The sequence below is a fragment of the Podarcis melisellensis genome (genome assembly GCF_964234715.1).
Source record: "Podarcis melisellensis genome assembly, chromosome: 14".
In the NCBI taxonomy this organism is placed as follows: Eukaryota; Metazoa; Chordata; class Lepidosauria; order Squamata; family Lacertidae; genus Podarcis; species Podarcis melisellensis.
Genome location: NC_138546.1, coordinates 42,810,594 through 42,825,105, shown reverse-complemented (window position 1 = coordinate 42,825,105; position 14,512 = coordinate 42,810,594). Strand labels below are relative to the sequence as shown.

Genomic DNA, 14,512 nt, shown 5'->3' with positions numbered 1-14,512 from the left:
GCCACAAGGCCAAGACCTGGGGGTTTGGTGCACACAAATCGGGAAATGCCCAGATGGCAGCTTTCCTGTTTGGCGGGGGAGCTCCAGATAGGCCCCCCAAAAGTCCTCAGGAGAATCAGTCAGCTTAGGAATCAGTCAGCTCTGTCGTAGTCCTCACTAGAAGTTGGTCACATGGGCTAGCTTCTCCTAGGCTTGTAGATTGGCAAAGGACCCATCTCAGATTCTTGCAGAAGGTTGTCATATGTCAAACCATTGTACCTGTACTTTTAAGACACAGATAGGGAACCTACAGCCTTCTAGGTGTTGGACTCCCAACTCTCATCACACCTGGCTACTGCCCATGCTGTCTGGGGTTGATGGAGTCCAGTAACCCCTGGAGGGCCACGGTTTCTCAATTGTTCCTGTTGTTCACATTTTTCTTCTGCAGAACATACCGGTAATTGCTGTATCCTGAGCATGCAAAGGGACGCGGTTGGTGCTGTGGGTTAAACCACAGAGCCTAGGACTTGCTGATCAAAAGGTCACGGTGAGCTCCCATTGCTCGGTCCCTGCTCCTGCCAACCTAGCAGTTCGAAAGCACGTAGATAAGTGCAAGTAGATAAATAGGTATCGCTCCAGCGGGAAGGTAAACGGCGTTTCCATGTGCTGCTCTGGTTTGCCAGAAGCGGCTTAGTCATGCTGGCTACATGACCTGGAAGCTGTATGCCAGCTCCCTCAGCCAATAAAGTGAGATGAGCACCGCAACCCCAGAGTCGGCCACGACTGGACCTAACGGTCAGGGTCCCTTTACCTTTTAAGCATGCAAAGAAATGGAGGGGCAAAGGGACCTGTGGATCACCAGGCTGGAAGGCAAAGCAATTTCAGCTATAAGATTCAGTTTTAAAAACAAAAAACACTGCCTGCATTTTAATATTTGGCAACCCAAAACTTTGCTGAAGCACTGCAGACATTTGAGGACATCAATACTTTTTAAGATATTGGTGAGGTGGTTTACCCTACACTGCCAAGTTGCAGCACAGCATCTGGGAGTCAAGGTTGGACGAGACAACACCTTTATCTTTCAGGAGAATCACACTGGAGAGTCAGCCTTTGTTGCAAAAATGCGTCAGCAGCACACTGTGCAAGAGGCAGAGGTAGGAGTATTCAGTGTCAAACTTGCATTGCTGCGAAAGCCAGCGCTGCCACAATTCCCAGCAGCATTCATTCTGCCCTACATCCGAAATACTTTGCCCAAATATGCATAGCTTGTAGTGGCAGACTGCTAGGCATGTGTCCCATTCAAGCATAGCTGATCCGTGATGCCTCTGCCTCGATGGGAACGTGGCACATGCGAAAAAGGATTTACAAAACACTAAAGGACTGTTTCTCCTGGCCTTGGGTGGCAGAGGTTCCTGGCTCATCCCCACAAGAGAATCTCAACACTTCAGCTCTCAACAGCTGAAATGTGAACTCCTGAACTCCCGACAGCTGTGTGTTCAAGCCGTTAAAATGGAATTAGCTGCATGCACACAGGCTTGGGAAACCAACACAGACCTTTGACTGTACATTTCCCTCCTGTCTTAGCAAAAGCAGTGCCATGATCACAGCTCTGCAAATGGCAGCTGAAATCAGGAAAGCCTAACTCCTGTGCTCTTCCAGGATGTGGAACCTGTGGCCCTCCAGATGGGACTGGACGTCAGCTTCCAGCCACGAATATCCACTGGTGAGGGAAAACGGGACTTTTTTGTCAAACCACAATTGGAAGGCTTGTAGGTGCAACATGCCTGCTCTGTGACAACCAAGCAGATGTCCGTTCCTTGCCTAGAGCAATTCCGTGCCTCTGGGATCAATTCAGATAATTCAACCTTTTGAGCATTTCTCAGCAGCCTTGCTTTTTCCATTAATAGAACAGGTGGATTCAGGTTATGGCTGGTGCCATGACGGACATCTGGGCCTGCAACTCTGTGAATAAGCTAGTCAACAGTAGAAGCTGGCCCACAGTAAGATCACATTATCTTTTGTGATCAAATCAGAAATCGGGGCTGTGGATGTATGGGCAAATCAGAGTCACATTGTGCTGCCAGGTAAATTTTGCCAGACACCTTCAAGCTTTGTTCTATGTGCCCGGATACTGCCGAAAAACTCCCTATTTTCTTGCAGGGCCAAATCAGACAGCGTAGGCAGGCTTGCAGGTGCTTCCAGATGTTGCTCTTTTGCAGGTGGGATTAAATCACATGCCAGGAAATTCTGGTTATGTGATTAAAGTGGGTTTGGCAATCTTGTGCAACACACCTACTAACAAAACAAAACAACACTTTTTTTCTTTTTTTGCTGTAAAGGAAAGTGACTCAAAAAGGCACAAAGTGTGTGGAATGGCAATCGCTTGATGTGGGGACCTTCCCCACACGCGAATCAGAATGAATGCTCAATAAACACCCGGGGTGTACCCTTCCGACTTTGTGCAAACAAATAAGGATTGATGATAAATAAACGAGTTATCTGCAACTGAAGTAACTTGTGTAACATGGGGTACTTTTTCAAAGCAGGAAAAGCTGCTGTGTCCAGAAGGGTAAAAGAAACAAGAGGAGGTGTGCGTGTGTATGTGCTTAACACTTTCATTGCTGACCAAGGATCTGTTCTTCAGATGTTCAACTCCCATCATCCCTTGCTGGCAGAGGCTTATGGGAGCTGCAGTTCCAACAATACCTAGAGAGCCACATATTCCCTCCCACTGCCTTAATGAGAATTCCAAGGGGACTAAAGAGGCTTCAAGGTCTGCTGTGCCTCTGCTGGTGTTTATATCCTCCCACAACTATGAACACATGTCACTTACAGGACAACAAAGCCAGAAAACAACAAGCTTGTAGGATATTTGTGCAATTGTTCTGAACTTTAGAAAAGGAAAGGACAAGGAAAAATAGAATCGTTGCTTACACTGAATAACACTAATGATAATACTTAGTATTTATAGAGCGCTTTTTCAAAGCGCTTTACATTACCTTGAAATCCTTACAACATCCCTGTAAGGTAGGCCAGTACTGTTATTCCCAAAATTAGAGAAAAGAAAGAGGGCTCCCAAGAACTGAGAGACAGCAGCTCACCAAAGGCCAACCAGCAAATTCATAGCTCAGCTGAGATTTGAACTGCGGCCTTGTGGCTCATAGCTCATGCTCCGAACCATTATGCCCGAGCACAGACTTGCAGGAAGTGATAGAAAATGCAGCGCACAACCGCCTTGCTAGAAATCGGGTTTTCTTGGCACTTCCTGGGCCTGCTTGCTCCACCTGCCCCTCAGACCCTGGACACACAAACACACCTTGTGGTGCCCACTGCCGAGAGCCCCAGGACCCCACAGTCAAGACAACTCTCCAGTAATCAGCACAAATATTACATTTACCTCCCACGAGATGGGAGATCTGATTAAAAAGAAGAGGAACACCTGAGACGTTATTGCTAAGAAAGAAGCCAACTGGCTGTCCAGCAGCCCAGTAAACTTCTGGCACTGGGAGCAGGGAAAGAAGAGGAGAACACAGACGCGGTGTGCTTCTTCGGAACGACATGCCACAGCCAGACCTGCTGGGCCTCCTGAACCCTCCATTCTTGCTCATTCAAGCAGTCCTGGAGCTGCAGAAATTACAATACCTGCCCTTGCCCCCCACCAAAAAAAATCCCTAGTCATCAGGTCAGCACTGTATGAAAGCTTCCATTTCCCACAGACACACTCACGAGAATACATACAACAGTGTCACCCCAGGGCATTCTGGGAAATTTCGACAGCATCTTCCAGAGGCTCTGTCACTGATCCAAGCACCGCCACAGCCAGATAAACACACTCAGGCCCTTTACATCCGCACCACACATGTAAAGCACTTTAATACCACTTTATAGGATTCCTCCCCAAAGGAACATGGGAACTGGGGTTGGTTAAGGGTGCTGAGAGTTGTCGGGAGACCCCTGTTCCCCTCACAGAGTTCCAATTACCCAGAATTCCTAGGGGAAAGGGATTGTTAAACAGCTCTTAAGAACAGTAACTCTATAAGAAGGAGGAGGGGCCTTGGTCCTATTCTAGTGCTCGAACTACAGTTCCCAGGATTCTTTGGGGGAAGCCACAACTGCTATCATAGTTCTGAAAAGGATTTGGTGCGGATGTGGCTCCCATCAGAATGCAGCCCCTTCAAACCTGGAACAACCCCTAGGTATAAGAACATGTTCCTTTAATGCAGTGCTTTTCAAACTGTGTGCTGCGGGACCCAGGCGTTCCCTCAATAAGAAGATCAAGCGTGGCTAGAGGACGGCCTTCCTTTCCCTGCAAGTTGCTGGCACGTGGATGCAATTTTCTGGTGCAATTCCAAGATGTTGCTATCTGAAGCGAAGCACCAAACCCAAAGGGCTAACACGCCCCCCTGCCTCCATCTACCCCACCCCCACCCCCAGCTAAATTCTGCCCCCTCCCCAAGCAGCTCCTCTGGCTTGCTGCACAGTCGCCACACTGAGCCCTGAGACCAGTACATGTCACCCGAGATGAGCCAGGAACATGCACCGAAATCTTTACACGGCACTCAAAGTGGTCCTCTGGAAGATGTGAAGGAACGTTCCCGGCAGGCCAGACCACAAGGAAAGGGTTCCCAGAAATCAGGAAGTTTGAAAAGCAATGCCCTTAAACCCCAAGAGGGTCCGAGATCCCTTAACGTCCCACAGGCAGGGCCCACATCCTCCTGAAAGGGACCATTCCCAAAGTGGTCTGCTTGCTCTGTATATTCAGAGGCCACACACTAGCTCACACACTCATTCATTCATTCAGTCTGTGCTGGAGAGGCGTTTTTCATGGGGCCAAGTCCACCTTGGAGAACTTTGCTTGTGAAGACAACCAGCTTCTTCAGCATAGTCCTCACTCTCACGGGCCAGGATCCTGGCTTCTTGGTGATCCATTGTGGGGCTTCTCACAGCTACCCATCAGGGTTCTTCCGATGTTCTTAACTGCTCCCTGGATTTCTGCCTCCATGATTCTACCCTTGGCCAACTCTCCCAGTTTGTCCAGAGCAGTAGCACTGATGGGAGCAGACAAACCCTCTCCCCCTGCCCCCAACCACAGCCCAAGTCATCTATACAAGCTATTCAAGGCTTCCATGGCTAGGGATGCAGATGGCTGACTCCAAGCCTGCATATGAATTGGCCTCTCAAGGGCTTGGGGTTCAGAGAGCTGCCTTGTGTTGTTGTGCTGCAGAAAGATGGAAGGCGGCACGGCCTTGGCCCCACCTGCTTCCGCGGAGAGAGCTGGCGCATCTGCAAAGGGCCAAAAACCTCCCCAATGACAAAGAAATGGAGCGATCAGCTTGCTTTCTCCCAGCCAAGCCCCCGGACTCTGCTTCCTCATGTCAGTGCCAAGCTGCAAAGCCCTTGGGTTAAGTGGGGCAGACCCACGTAAAGTGCTTTGAGGGCCACAGTCATATCTGTCCCCAGAAAGTGCATACCCGTGGCGTCTTTCCATGAGTGTTCAGGGCCTGCCTGGAAGTTCACAGGGTCCCTTAGCTGAACATTGCTGCAGCGGTTACAGTAATTTTGCAGGGCCACAAGCATTGCTCCAGCAGCATTCCCTGGGCAACAGGAATCCAGTTAGTGCAAGAAGATGGATTCTAATGGAGATGATTTCACTGCCCTGGGCAAAGGATACTTCCGTCTTCCTTCCAAGGCAGAGCTTTTCGCTGCAGCAAAAAAAATCCAACACCAACTTTCTCCTGGTGCCCCTTTCCTCCAGGGGAAAGAAAGCAATGAGAACTAGCAGCAGTCCAGAGTCCTCCTAGAAGAGAACCCAGCTACTTCTTCAGACCTTGCTAGGATGCATTAGGATGCGAAAGAGGACCAGCCGCAACAGATAGCTGGTGGTAACAGTCAGCCCTTCTGGAGCAAAGCCCCGGGAAGACATTGCAGTTTTGAAATATAAAGGGGAGCCTCAGAGGAAGCCCTGCAGTTCCAAATTTTCTTGCCGCTCTAGAGAGCAAGCTACCCAGTGTCTTCAGTGGCTGAAGAGCCTTTGGAAGGTATGGCCAGAGACACCATCAATGGAGACACTATTGCACTGGCAACCCTTGGCAACTGTCACAAGCACCACTGCTGCCCATGTACAGCCAGTTCGGCAGCCGCACGGTCCCCTCTAGATGTTGCTGGACTCCTGCCAACAGCCAGGGACGATGGATGTCATCGCCCAACAACATCTGGAAGCTGCTGCATTGGCTACTGTTGGCCAAGCGTCCCAATGGGTTGCTGATGGCAAGAAAACACTTCTAGATTTTGCCACTGGAAGAGGAGCTTTGGTCCAGGAGGAGCACAGAGCATGGGACTCATTTGCTCTGGCTTCACAGCAGGCGTGTTGACTCCTTGGACACAGCGCAGATCTATGCGGGCGCTGTTTTCTCCATTGTTGTCTCTATGGAGCCCACAGTCACCTGTCAGAAACAGACAAAGAGGCCATTGTTAGCAGGCTCTGAACCAATCCTTTGGGAAACCTGACTGCCCCACAAATGGCAAGAGAACTTCTCCTGATTTAACGCAGCTCCTTGTTTGTGTGTGTTCAGGGCCGGCCCTAATATTAGGCAGAGTGAAGTGTCTGCTTAATGAAGCTGATGCGAGCCACCATGAAAAGGCATCAAGCTGTTAGTTACTTAATTTTTTACTATTGCATTTTTACTGCTACGAAGAAGGAAGAGGTGCCTATGGCATCGCTTGCTTACTTACTTCAGTTATTTGTACACCGTCCTTCATTTCAAAGCAAAATCAAGGTGGTTTGCAAGACCACAAGACAACAGCAATATCTAAAAGGTACCAACTTGGCTAGCCTTGAGTTCTCTGCACCTTAACTCAGAGTGAAAACAAGGGAGATATGTCCCAATTTGCTGCTCCACCTCTGCAGCAAAAATATTTTGGACCAGTCCGGCATGGACAAATGTGCATTAAAAGAAAGTTCCAGGGTTAATGACTCAAGTCAAAGGACCTTCTTAAGGCAATTAATGATATACATTCAAGGGAACTAAAGCTCACTTGGGGGGAGAGAGGGAAATTCCAGTAATCAACTCAACTCAGTACAACCCAAGTCTTTGTCCATGCCTAACATCTGTGCTCCCACCTCGAGGAATATGATGCCACCCACATCCCAGTCCATAAAAGGAAACAAGTCCAGATGCAGAATTGCCTTTTGGCAGTGGCAGGAGCAGGAATCCAGTAAACATTCATTGAAATGTGCACAATTTATTCCAGCCAAGATAGGGATATTCTAACTGCAGAATTGGGATTTTTAGAAGCAGTCTAAGCAGAAGAACAGAATCGTAGAATTGTAGAGTTGGAAGGGACCGCAAGGGCCATATAGGCCAACCCACTGCAATGCTGGGATCTTTTGCCCAACATGGGGCTTCCACAAGTCACCAACTATTAGTAGTAGTAGTAGTAGTAATGCTGGCCATGGGCCACGCTTTGCTGCCACTAAGGTAAAGGTAAAGGTACCCCTGCCCGTACGGGCCAGTCTTGACAGACTCTAGGGTTGTGCGCTCATCTCACTCTAGAGGCCGGGAGCCAGCGCTGTCCGCAGACACTTCCGGGTCACGTGGTCAGTGTGACGAAGCTGCTCTGGCGAACCGGCACCAGAGCAGCACACGGAAACGCCGTTTACCTTCCCGCTATAAAGCGGTACCACTTAAGGGTGCTTTCGAACTGCTAGGTGGGCAGGAGCTGGGACCGAACGACAGGAGCTCACCCCGCCGCGGGGATTTGAACCGCCAACCATGCGATCGGCAAGTCCTAGGCTCTGAGGTTTTACCCACAGTGCCACCCGCGTCCCTTGCTGCCACTAAAGCTGGTGTCAATTGGCCCTTAAAAAAGAGAGACGTTCACAAGCTACATTAAGCAATGCTGAACCTTTGTTTATAGCAGAAATAGGAAGCCTGAGGGGCCCTCCAGACCTGTCGCTGGACTTCATCTCCCCTCATCCCTGACCACTGGCCATGCACGATGGCAGCTGAAGTCCAAAAGCATCCAGACCACCCCTGCAGGGTCCCCATCCCTTCCTCATGTGGCGACCAAGGGCATCTTTCAATATTGGCATAATGAGAAGAGAAAGGTATCCATCCCATCTTCCAGACCCCGAGAAAGGGCTCCTCTGCAGACACTCGCTGGGCTTCGTAAGGCTTTCCTACCTCCGGGGCACACGCGAGAGATAGTCCCGGTTCAAAGAGCAGAGCTGCTGCTCCAGGCGGAAGATGCGAAAAGCCAGATAGGAGGAGGAGACCACCAGGAGGCAGATCCTGCGGAAGCAGAGACAAAACAGAGAGGCACCATTGAGCTCAGTGTCAGAAAACCAACCCGGAGATAGGATAGGAATTGGGGGGGTGGGGTGGGGTGCCTGCAGGCTTACAAGACAATGAAGATTTTCAGCAGCTGATAATCAGATGGCCTCAACTCTGCTTGGTAGCTCTGCTCCACCTCCAACTCCTCTTCAGTGTTTATTGCACTTTCTGGAATAATAATAAAAAGGCATCAGGTACTCGAAAATTAAAACTATATATAATGCACACACACATACAGGGTGAGATCCAATGCAGCGTGAGTGGGCATCTGCTAGCACAGTGCTGGGGAAATTTTAGCCCTCCAGGTTGTTGGACTACAATTCCCATCAGCCCCAGCAAGCATGGTCTATGGCCCGGGATGATGTGAGTTGTAGTTCAGCAACATCTGATGCGCGGACAGGGCAAAAACTCACCATCTCTGCCCTAGCCCAACAGGGCTGTTGTCTCCGACCTTTATGCCTTCTATGCCCCTGCAACATCTGCTTTGGAAGGTTAGGAGACACTTGAGATCTGGGGAAATATTTTTGTTGAAGAGTAAGGTAAAAGGTAAAGGACCCCTGGACGGTTAAGTCCAGTCAAAAGCGATTATGGGGTTGTGGCGCTCATCTTACTTTTAGACCGAGGGAGTCAGTGTTTGTCCATAGACAGCTTTCTGGGTCATGTGGCCAGTAAGACTAAGCCGCCGCTTGTGCAACGGGACACCGTGACAGAAACCAGAGTGCATGGAAACATCATTTACTTTCCTGCCACAGCAGTACCTATTTATCTACTTGCACTGGTGTGCTTTTGAAGAGAGGTTTATTTTCAGATTTATTTTTTTTAACTATAGCCAAATGAAATTGCAAGCAGTCCAACAGTGGGCTAGTTCCACACATGCATGGAAGTGTGTGGAGGTTCACCAAATTAAAGACTGGGTAAAACAGCGGTTAGAATACCCATTGCATGGTTTTGGTTACACATTGAGCAATACAGAAGGTAGAGATTAATTAGATTAAATCCTATCTTTCAGACAGGAATTTGTTTATATATGCAGAATATTAAAAAGCCAATCAAAATGTGCTAGCAAATATTTGAATTTTCGTTGCCGCAGCACGCCTCCTTCAACAAGCAGTTAATACTGCCTTGCTGCTTGCCTTTGAACGACATGGACACGGGACAAAAATAGTTTAGAGATGAAATTTAAAAAGCTACCTATAACAATAAAAGGTTGTTGCATAAAATTGGGCCCACAATACTGAGTGCACAGCTCCTGGTGGATCCAAGGGGTGCATTTGCAGCTCAGCTGCACACAGCTGAGAACACAGCACAGAGACTTAAAGCCAACTATTGCATTTGTGCCTGGGTAGAAACTCCGACTGGTGCTTCTGCCCTGGTAGAAAAGGCTGCTTTGTGGGCTACCCAGCAACTAATAATAATAATAATAATAATAATAATAATAGTTATACCAAAATTCCTTCCAGTAGCACCTTAAAGACCAACTAAGTTAGTTTACAAAGGAATTTCAAAAATAGACTGGAAAGAGAAGCTGCTGAATTGCAACTTATTACCAAACTTAAAACCATGGAGAGACCTGGTCTGAACAAAGACATTGGATTCTTATCTCATTATACATGACAAAGCCATTTTTCACCTTCTCACCCCTTGCTTTTTCCTGTAAGACCTATTGCAGTCGTTACGAGTCGTCAACAGGCTCATCACAGCTATCTGCCAATCACCCATTCCCACCACCCTTCTGAGTAATACCCCTCCCCACCTTCTCACTATATAGAAGGGTCTGGTGACTTCTGTTTCAGTGTATCTGAAGAAGTGTGCATGCACACGAAAGCTCATACCTAGAACTAACTTAGTTGGTCTTTAAGGTGCTACTGGAAAGAATTTTTTTATTTTGTTTTGACCATGGCAGACCAACATGGCTACCTATCTGTAACTGGAAATATTTATACCCTTCCGCCCCCACCAGAGCCATAGCTGTCAACTTACAGATTTGAAAATAAGGGATCAGCAGCCAAAATAAGGGATCAACAATTACTTTGATGAAATACATATTTTGTTGCGTGCAAATGGCTTTAGATACCTATTAGGTCCATAAATTACCATATAGCATATATTCAACACACAAAAAACAGCAACAATTTGTTGTTGACAAAGCACAGCTGGACATAGAAAGGGCCCCATTACCTTCAGTAGCTTACTTAAGGGACATCATCAATAAGGGACAGCAGCGGGACATGGCCCTGGGATAAGGGACTGTCCCGCCAAATAAGGGACGCTTGACAGCTATGGCCAGAGCTGGGCTCAGGGTGACTAACACCAGTAAAATTACAATACAAACATAATGGGGGGGGGAGAGATGGTAGCCGTCCCTACTACTGGGCAAAGGTCACTGGGGCTTCAGAAGGCGCAAGTAAGGCCCACATGAAGGCTATATGTTTTTGGACAGTAACAACCCGCCATCTAAAACAAAGTTTTGTACAAGAATTCTGAGAAAGAAATGGTGTTTGTTTGCATCCATGTGGCCGCTGATGGGATGAACTGCCCCAGGCATCTGAAGCGAAATGGAAAAGAAGAGCATGAACAAAGAGCATGGCCATCTGTGCGCAGCCGACACATGGATGCACTCAGGAGGGACGTGATGGGGCGGCTGGCATGACGGAGATTACATGGGGCAATCGAGACGCAGCTTATGTCCTTGGGACAGCTGAACAGTTGGTCTGCTGCCAGGACAGCTGTTAGATCAGGCAGGGCAGAGGAAGCTCTGCCTGAGAGTCTGCAGATTGTTCCCTATTGAAGGAGAATTACATGAAGATGATGTACAGATGGTACACAACACCAGTGCAGTTAGGGGAAATGTACAAAACTAGTTCAAATCTATGTTGGAATTCTAAGGAAAAGGAGGGGACATTTTATCATATGTGGTGGGATTGTAAGGTAATTTTAAAAATTTGGGAAATGATATACAACGAATTGAAGAAAATGTCCCATTTAACATTTGTTTTAAAACCCGAGGCATTTTTGTTGGGGATTGTAGGGAAAGACCTGCCAAAAAAGTTGAAAAACATTTTCATGTATGCGACAATGGCCGCGAGAGTTCTGGTAGCAGAAGGATGGAAGACTGAAGAAACCCCAACTAAAGAATCATGCCAAGAAAAACTGATGGACTATGCAGAACTGGCAAAACTGACATACAAGCTACGGGACAAGGATAACTGTGACTTTAAGGATGAATGGGAACCCTTTACAAGTATCTGAAGACGCAACAAAGCGAACTGGACTCCTTGGCAGGTTTTGAATAAACATTCACAAACCTTTTATTGATAATAATCAGCTAAATAGTTTGAGGATCTATACAACTGTGTAACATGCAGAAAACAGCATTCTTAGAGAAACCAAAGACTGGAACTGAGGGAAGTCGGGGGGTGGGGTGGGGGTGGGGGGGTTTTGTGTGGGAAGGGGGAGGGAGGAAAAATGGGGGGGGGAAACAAGGAGGGGGAAACATGTTTTTGGATAATATGTCTTGTTATAATTTTGAATTAAAAAAATAAAAAAGAGAGTCCACAGGTGCCAGACAAAAAACATGCAGCGGCACCAAGGGTCTTTTCCCAGCCTCCTGCTGCCCCGTACCTGAGACTAGGGGCTCCTCCGAGTTACAAGAGCTCTCCTTTGTGCTGAGGCTGCTGATAGATGCCCGGTGAATGCACTGGAAGCCTGCATCTGGGAGGGCCAGGGACAACGAAGCCGGCGAGCCCTTCCTCCACTTCACTTCTGGGACAATCACCTCCTGTGGAAGGCATGGAATGCGGGTTAGTTGGCTGCAGGAAAGAGCCACAATCTTTCACTGCCGTGTCAACCTACAGGCAGAGCTAACACAGCAAGAGGTTTGTCAACAAAGGCTGCTAGGCTAGTTCTTCCCAGTGCAACACTGCCCCCTCCTGGACATTGTGAGCTTTCTCCTTGAGAAGTCATCGCTCAGTGGCCAAGCACAGGTTTTGCATGCAGATAGTCCCAAATTCAATCCCTTAAAGAAGGTGCCCTTCAGTACTTTGAGGCAATGCAGTTAGCCAAGCATTGCCCTGGCTTTAGTAGTTATCATTTATGCCAATAAACGTGGTTCAGAGATAGCAGCAGTCGGCGGGCTCACCTGTGCAAAACAAGTATGCTGCTAATGGGGTTGCAGCCAACTAAAATTCTATTCAAAGGAGACCCACTGAAATCAATAGGTCTATGTTAATTATGCCCGTTTATTTCAATGATTCTGCGCCGAGTAATACTAATGCTGGATACAACTCAGTATATTTAACTTAGCACGGCATTGGATACAACTCATAACATATATATACAGCATACTCAGACAGTATGGGTCATAATCCCATGCTGGTCCTACACAAGAGTAGACCCATTGAAATTAATGGATCTAAGAGAGGCTTGTTCACTAACTTCAGTGGGTCTGTTCTGAATAGGACTAGCATTGAATACCATCCTAAATATTCTTACTATATCCAGATAGTATGTCTTGATTGTATATATCATGGTATGGTACGGTTTGGACCTAAGTAAAGATAGAGCAGGGGTAGGGCACGGACCTAAGGCCCGTGGGCCGGATGCGGCCCAATTGCCTTCTCAATCCGGCCCACGGATGGTCTGGGAATCAACGTGATTTTACATGAGTAGAATGTGTGCTTTTATTTAAAATGCATCTCTGGGTTATTTGTGGGGCATAGGAATTCATTCATCCCCCCCTCCAAAAAAAATAGTCCGGTCCCCCACCAGGTCTGAGGGACAGTGGACTGGCCCATGGCTGGAAAAGGTTGCTGACCCCTGAGGTAGAGGATTCCTGGACGGTTAAGTCCAGTTAAAGGCGACTATGGGGTGCAGAGCACATCTTGCTTTCAGGCTGAGGGAGCTGGCGTTTGTCCATAGACAGCTTTTCAGGTCATGTGGCCAGCAGGACTAAACTGCTTCTGGTGCAACGGATCACTGTGATGGAAGCCAGAGCACATGGAAAGGCCATTTACCTTCCCACTGTAGTGGTATCTATTTATCTACTTGCACTGGCATGCTTTCAAACTGCTAGGTTGGCAGGAGCTGGGACAGAGCAATGGGAGCTCATCACTGTAGTGGGGAGTGAAGAGAACATCTTACCAGTGAAACTGTGTCAGGCTCTTCAGTCAGTTCCTTCAAGCTCAGGCTCTTTTTGCTTGAGACCTGCAGAGAGAATGAGGCATTAACAGATGAGTTTCTCTACGGAGGCACCACTTGCATTAAGGGTCTCCGGAAGGATGTGCAAACGAACCGAAGGGCAGTTTCTCGTGGGTTGGATCCTGAAGCTTCAACCACTCCCTCTGCCCCCAAGAGCTGACTGAGCAGCCTGTATTGCATCACCAGTTCTCAGGGACTGTAAGATTCTTGTCATGACCTAACCCCACATACCGTATTTTTTGCTCTATAAGGCTCATTCTTTCCCTCCTAAAAAGTAAGGGGAAATGTGTGTGCATCTTATGGAGCGAATGCAGGCTGTGCAGCTATCCCAGAAGCCAGAACAGCAAGAGGGATCGCTGCTTTCGCTGCACAGCAATCCCTCTTGCTGTTCTGGCTTCAGGGATTCAGAATATTTTTTTTCTTGTTTTCCTCCTCCAAAAACTAGATGCGCCTTATGGTCTGGTGCGTTTTATAGAGCGAAAAATACGGTATCTCTCTTAAGACTCGTAGCATTTTAACTATTAGCCACATTAGGAAAATACCAGCATCGTTCCCCTTCTGCACCCAAGGCTGTGCTGCACCTACAGACTATATAGTGTATGTAATAAATCTGGCCCAGAAAGCAGTGCAAGTAACATTGCTAGTTCTCTAGCTGCAATGATAAACCTCGACATCACCTCTCTCATTATTGCCCTTCTTTTTAAAATCATCAGCCAGGGAGAGCTGATCCAGATCAGGACCAGAGACGGGGAGGAAGGGTTGACTTTTCCTTCTGTCCTATTTCCCTGCCCAAAATCACCCCCCTCTCAAAGCTGCCATTCCACACATGCACCAGATGAAACCACCTCAAATACTGATTTAATTCCCAGGTATATCGTTGAGTAGGACCGGTAACTTCAGAACGGGTCTGTCTAGCTTAAACGAGGGGCACAAACTATTTCATGGCCCAGTATCTAGCAGGCTTAACAAAAGTCCTCGTTGTTTCATAAGAGAAAGTCATGGAA

The 14,512-nt window shown here is 47.8% G+C and overlaps 1 protein-coding gene across 7 annotated transcripts in view; it reads right to left on the bottom strand.

Moving 5' to 3' along the window:
* Positions 1 to 4,132: 4,132 nt before the first annotated feature.
* Positions 4,133 to 14,512, bottom strand: part of GRAMD2A (GRAM domain containing 2A) — a gene marked incomplete at its 3' end in the record, with an annotated part of 71,929 nt that continues 61,549 nt past the window's right edge. For 6 of the 7 annotated variants that reach the window (XM_081888684.1, XM_081888681.1, XM_081888685.1 and 3 more), the window contains 5 exons: positions 13,452 to 13,514; positions 11,934 to 12,090; positions 8,381 to 8,480; positions 8,163 to 8,270; positions 4,133 to 6,422 (listed from right to left, as the gene is read on the bottom strand). In XM_081888684.1, coding sequence (XP_081744810.1) covers positions 6,419 to 6,422; positions 8,163 to 8,270; positions 8,381 to 8,480; positions 11,934 to 12,090; positions 13,452 to 13,514 — 432 coding nt within the window. Of the gene's footprint in view, positions 6,423 to 8,158; positions 8,271 to 8,380; positions 8,481 to 11,933; positions 12,091 to 13,451; positions 13,515 to 14,512 lie in introns of those variants that run through there. The other variant, XM_081888680.1, reaches the window with a different exon arrangement.